The sequence below is a fragment of the Pristis pectinata genome, chromosome 27 (assembly GCF_009764475.1).
Source record: "Pristis pectinata isolate sPriPec2 chromosome 27, sPriPec2.1.pri, whole genome shotgun sequence".
NCBI lineage: Eukaryota > Metazoa > Chordata > Chondrichthyes > Rhinopristiformes > Pristidae > Pristis > Pristis pectinata.
In genome coordinates, this window is record NC_067431.1 from 20438552 (window position 1) to 20445314 (window position 6763).

Below are 6763 nucleotides of genomic sequence, written 5' to 3' on the forward strand. Positions count from 1 at the left end.
GGGAAGTTATCCCCTGAACAGTTCTGATAAAAGGTCATGGATATGAATCATTGACTCTCTTCCTCTCAGCAGATGCCTCTTTTCCTGCTGTATGTTCCAGTATTTTCTGTTTATGCTTCAGGTTTACAGCATTTCAATATTTTGCTCTTAATCAATAAAATGTTTGTCATGCATATGAACGATTTGGATACGTATGTAGAAGGCATGGTTAGTAAGTTTGCAAATGACACTAAAATAGGTGGTATCATAGATAGTGAAGAAGGTTATCAGAAGCCGATCATCTTGATCAGCTGGGTAAGCAGGCCGAGGAATGGCAAATGGTACTCAATCCAGATAAGCGTTGCATTTTGGGAAGTCGAACCAGGGTAGGACTTCACAATGAATGCCAGGAGTCCAATGTGGAGTCCAATGACCATAGACAGGATGAATGTACACAGTCTTTACCTCAGGGAAAAGGAATAAAAAAACTAGAGGGCATAGGTTTCAGGTAAGAGGGGAAAGATTTAAAAGGGACCTGAGGGGCAATTTCTTCACACGGAAGGTGGTGCGTATGTGGAATGAGCTGCCAGAGGAAGTGGATGAGGCAGGTATAATATCAACATTTAAAAGACACTTGGGCAGGTACACGGATAGAAAAGGTTTAGAGGGATATGGGCCAAATGCAGGCAAATGGGCAAGATGCCTCAGATAGGCATCTTGGTCAGCATGGAGGAGTTGGACTGAAGGGCCTGTTTCTGTGCTATGTTGCTCTATGGCTCTAAGACTTATCCCTCACCCAATATTTTGGGTAATTTAGACCCAATATCACTTATCACAAATCCTGCATTCTTCCAGCCTCCCAGTATCTTCCACCCCTCCACTGCTGAAACTCTCACTTCAACACTTCTAACCATGATTCTTCTAATGACTGGCATGAGTCCTTGAGTCCATTACCAGTCAAAACTCTGTTTCCCATATTCTTTTCCCAGCTGGAGAAAGACTTGCATTTATATAGAACCTTTCACAACCTCACAATATCCCAAACTGTTTGACATTAATTAACATCTATTATAGTACAGGGGTTAAAAATAGCTCTTCTGCACATGGCAAGATCCCACAAACTGCAATAGGACAATGACCAGATAATATGACCTTTTTATTGTTGTTGATTGAGAGGTAAATATTGGACAGAGTGAAAGAGAAAGCTCTCATGGTCTTTTTTCGCAATTTCACAAGATCTTTTACATTGACCTAAGAGGGCAAGTGGGATCTCAGTTTAACTTTGAAAAAGACAACACTTTTGATAATGCAGCACCGCCTTGGTATTGATGCTTCATTATCTGACTAGATTCAATGCCTCATTCATGAGACTTGGATTTATGTCCCATTCTTGAAAGATGGGAATAGACCTGTAATGTTTTGAGGAAGACCATCAGTCTTGATCTTATTGAATGGATGAACTTTAACTCATATTCGTATGAATCCATGAATTTCTGAACTTGAGAGGTACTGACTGAGTCATTTCAGTGGAGTTTGCAGATAAACACATAAGATAAACACCACCCCTCTTTTTTTTGGCCTTGTTTCCCCTGAAAGTGGAGGACATGCGCAGCCTGAAATGTCAGTCGAGTCATCCTCTTCTGCATTTAACAAATCCCGTCATCTTTTGTAAATATTCTTTTGTCTACGTTCTCATTCATGAACTGCTCCCATTCACTCATTGACCAGATAACCTTGTTTGCAGCTCATCCCCATGAAAATATTCCCTCTGCCACCCTCCCTGCAGCTTAATGAGCTTCTTTTGTCTCCTTCTCAATTTTGAGAAAGGGTCTTCAACATCTGTGAGAAGTGAAATAATGTTGAAATTCCTTTTTCAACACAATAAAAGGAATTGCTGCTTCACTGAACATTCACAGTTCTTGTTCCGAGCTTCATATTTACTTGCTAAGTAGCAATAATGTCTAAATGGGAGGTGTTCAGATCATGGGGGGGTGGGGGGGGGTGTGATTTTCAATTTGCTAGCTTTGTTACTTCATGTATAAAGTTTCCAAAAAATACTGCTGTACACAGCAATGTCCAATTCTTGACATTTGATCAGAGTTGTTCACTCCCAGGAGATATTTAACTTAGCAACAACTGCATCAAATGAAGCTAATACTGAGAAACAATTCACAACTCCAAAGGTGTTGATGAACCTGTGGCTTTGAACTGCACAGTTTACACTGCAGTCTCACTGCAGCCACACATGCACCATTGTCCCATATTGTAATGAAAGGGGTGTTCCATATTTGGTATGATCAGAGCTGACGTGCAACTAACTATATTAGCAACATATATCACCTTTCGTATAGCTGGCTACTAGATAGATACACAATAGATATGAGTGGGTCTGCCAAACCTACCCAAAGAGCTTGCTCTGGAGTCACCAAGGAACTAAAATTAGATCTCCAGGGTAGAACAAAAATCATAAAAGTATAAAACAAAGCCAGAAATGGGAAATAACTAATGTTTAACTGAAAGTCAAAAGTCATTCACTTCGGTAATAAATCTCTGTGCATTCCAATGGGCTAGATAAAGCAGTGCTCTATAATGATTGATAAATTGAGCAACAAGTGAGAGGAACATGGAAACAGTACAGATGGGAAGAATGTGATCGAACTTCCTGGAATATGTCCAATCAAAATTGGTCACCCTTTGATTCTCCAATTAGAAAATTCTGCTGCATTCCTCATTTCTAGGCACCTTTATATTGCTTGAGAGAACACTGCAAAGATTCCTCCAAAGTACTAAACATCTCAAGGTGTTTCACAGGAACATTTTCAACCAAACTTGTCACTGAAACTCACAGGGAACACTGTAATAGGACAGATGACCAAATGCATGGACACTGCAGAAGGTTTTCAAGGACTTGTTCCACTATGGGCCAAATTTTCTTTAAAACACTCACATAAAGCACCTTACAGGGTATTATATAGATATGTTGCTGTTCTGCAAAGCACTTAAGGAAGGGACATTAGGACGGGTGAGATAAGTTTTATGATTGAGCCCTTCAGGACATTACATTGAGCACCCTAAGAAAGAACACATAATTCCAATTCTTTCAACCACAATTTAAACCAATTTCCTACTCTCTCCTTAATTCAATATTCCCTAATCAGCGGGGCCATATTTGCAATGTTCAGGTTGTTTGGGTTTTTGATTATACTTAGGTGACTGTTTTAATTAAAAGAATGCTATGACCCAAACATTATGCACTTACCCGGACACAACCAATAAAACCACCAGGAATCCAACTGGGAATCCAGGTGAAACATTTCTGCCCAGTGAACAGTGAGGCTACCAGAAGGAGTAGTTAAGGTAAGTTTTTGAAAAACTGGATTAACATCTAATGGAGAAGTGAATCGAAAGAATGTGGATACGGTTTGATTAAGTAAGTGGGAGGCTTGTGTAGACCATAAGCACCAGAATGGAGCTTCTGGTCCAAATGACCTGTTTCTGTCCTGTAAATACTAGGTCTGGTCTGGCAACTCCCATAGTACAGCATGTTTTGAATCCGTGGTACAGATCTATACTAAGTAACTAATCCTAATTAAGATCTAACTAATGTCAAAAATTAACTAAGATCTGTATTAATCTGTAACTAATTAACCTACCAATGCAATTTTTGTGATCTCAGCCGACAGCAATCTCAGCCGACAGCAATCTCAGCCGACAGTGTTTCAGAGTTACGGAAACTTTGCTTTATGGTCAGTTCTTGGAGCTCTTATCTGACCTGTGGACTATCTAGTCCATGGTTCCTACTCCTGCATACAGATCCTTCCTGTGTACAACTCTCTCTTCCCTCAGATAATGCAGTCTGCAGCCAAATAGAACAAGGTCAAGAGAATATTCAAACTTGGGCTGTAAGTGGGAAGTAACAATTAAGCCATGCAAGTGCCATCTCCAGCAAGACGGTTTAAACATCACACCTCTTTTACAAGGGCAGGTCCCACAGTGACTCACATTCTGACTCCACTCAACCTCTCTGCTTTCTCCAAAGCATGATTCACGCATGTATCCTTCCATTGCCTGGACAGGGGCATGCAAGTTTGGGGGGTGTGGGGGGAATGCTGGGGGTATGTGGTGGGGTCAGGGGTTGCAAGCAGGGCACAGGGCCCCCAGTAATCATACAGAGGTATATGTATAGCGTGAGACTGTGGGCTCAAGCAGACATAATCACCCCATAACCTTATGGACTCACACACAAAGTCCTCCAAAAGCCAACAAATTTTATGCATATTCCATATGTAGATGATTACAGCTCCATCGTGATTCAAGAAGTTCAACGCTATCGACGATAAACCAGCACAATCAACCAGCTCCAGATCTACTGTCGCAAACATGCACTTCCTGACACTCAACTTTCCAATGGTCAAGCTAAAGGTGTTGGCTTTGCCAGTGATGCCCAATCCCACAAATCAATAACATTAATAAAACCCCTTCCTGTGCTTTGCACTCTGATTCTGCCCCATGAATATTCTCTTCCGTACATACACCACCCCATATAAAAATGTTATTCCAAAGCACAGACATTTTCAGTGTACAAACTCTTGCGTACATGGTGTACAGACCCCACCTTGTGTATGGACTCCAATGCACAGACCTATGCTCCATACAAATATATCCTGTTCACAGATCCTAATTTGTCTCTGAACTCTGCCTGGAACATGGACCCTGTCTCATGTTTAAACTCTTGCCCATGCACTGTCTATCCTTTGCATAGATGCTACCATAAAAATAGAAGCAGAAGTTGGCCATTCAGCCCCTCGTGCCAACTCTGCCTTTCAATAATGTCAAACGCTATTACAGCATCAGTGACCCGGTTCAATTCTGGCTGCTGTCTGTAAGGAGTTTGTACGTTCTCCCCGTGTCTGCGTGGGTTTCCTCTGGGTGTTCCGGCTTCCTCCCACATTCCAAAGACGTACGGGTTAGGAAGTTGTGGGCATGCTATGTTGGCGTTGGAAACATGGTGACACTTGCAGACTGCCCCCAGAACACTCTACGCAAAAGATGCATTTCACTGTGTGTTTCGATGTACATGTGACTAATAAAAATAGCTTATCATCATCACTTTCCTGCACAATCCCCATATTCTTTGATTCTCTTAACATCTAAAAATTTGTCAACTACTGTCTTGAATGTACTGAGGAACTGAGACTCTACAGCCCACTTGGGTAGAAAATCCCAACGGTGCACTACTCTGTCCTGAATGACTGACCCCTTAACTTTGAGACTGTGATCCCTTGTTTGAGACACACAAGCTACATACACACTCTCCAAAACCAGGCTCTGTCCTGTGTACAATCAATGGTCTTCAGATTGAATTTAACTCCCATACAAACTGCTCTGCTCTTGGAAGTGATCCCATGCACATATTCTGATGTGCACCCAACCCTGTGTAAACATTTCTGTGTGTATTGACACTCTCCTGTACACAGACTTGTACAATTTCTGTTCTCAGATTCTGCCTCTGCACTAATCATTCAGCATAAGATCACTATCTCTGTAGAAACCATGTCCTGTGCGCACACCCTGAATCTGCCCTGCACATAGATTGAAACCTACTGATTGAGACTGAACACGAGAAGTGGTTACTGTTAATGAGCAGTAACAAAATGAGAATTCCTGTTTGTAAATGGACATTCACTGATGAATTCCCATTTTCAGAAATTGTACGTTTCAAAGCCCGACAATACTGAGGTAGCAAGAATTTCTCCAATTGTTCTTGAGACAGGAATTTTACACTACAGACCTGCAGATGAGTCAGACACAATGAGTATAAGTAGCTACCTGATAGGAAGACATTCCTGGAGTTTTGAGGCTTTTGATTGAGAAAATACAGTTTCTGCAGAAGTCCTGATGTAAGGAATACCGCACTTCACTTCCAATGTTTTGTATGAAACTCTGAAACTGCAATAGCCTGTAGGATGAACCCAGTGCTGGAGAGATTCCACAAAATGTGAGAGTGTAGAGACTGGTGTCACCGACTCCACTGAGTAAAACTTGGTGAACTAGTTTGACGTGACGAGCTTGCTCTGTGTGTTACGTACATTACCACACCTAGGTGAATGCAGCTAAATCTGGGTGTTGAATATTCAACAGCTGCCAGTAGAAACAACTTGCATTTGTATGGCAGCTTCAATGCAGTAAATTACCTCAAAAAATTTCACAGCTGTGTAAACATTCCAGATTTGATATCTAGATATGCAAAGAGATTAGGACAGTTTTAGACCTTCTAACGAGCATTTTAAAGGAGTAGAGAGAAGACGTAGAGATTCTGGGAAGGAATTCCAGAGGTAAGGAGCCAGGCAGCAAAAGATGCACAGTCATGGTGAGGTGAAATAAATACTAGACATAAATAGACAGAACTGCAGAAATGCAGAGTGCCGAATAGGTTGCGTGGCTGGAAGAAGTTTTTCTTTCCACACAGTCCCTCGGGATCGAGGATGACTTGCCTCCACTCCAGTTTTGTGGGCTGTGAGGCTGATGTGGGAATGCCTGTGGAGTCTACCATAGAAAGGAAGGGAGGTTCCTGGTGGGGTGGGCACATGGTAGATTGGAAGGAGGTGCACTCTTTCTGCCATTTACACAAGGCTTTGATGCTCTTAGCAAATGGACTGGAAGTTCTCAAATCCATCCCAAATTCTCCTTTTCAGCAATTGTGGGCCAGGGATTTCCAGGAATTAGGGATGGTGCATATTTCCAGAAGCCTTTGAAAGCACCCTTGAATTGTTTCCGCCATCCA

At 41.8% G+C, this 6763-nt stretch overlaps 1 protein-coding gene across 1 annotated transcript in view; it reads right to left on the reverse strand.

Annotated features, from left to right (window-relative positions):
* Positions 1-5991, reverse strand: part of LOC127583670 (transmembrane protease serine 2-like) — a 33784-nt gene extending 27793 nt beyond the window's left edge. Inside the window, exon 1 of the mRNA XM_052039893.1 lies at positions 5809-5991. Coding sequence (XP_051895853.1) covers positions 5809-5823 — 15 coding nt within the window. The 5' untranslated portion in view covers positions 5824-5991. The remainder of the gene's footprint in view (positions 1-5808) is intronic.
* Between the last annotated feature and the right edge of the window lie 772 nt (positions 5992-6763).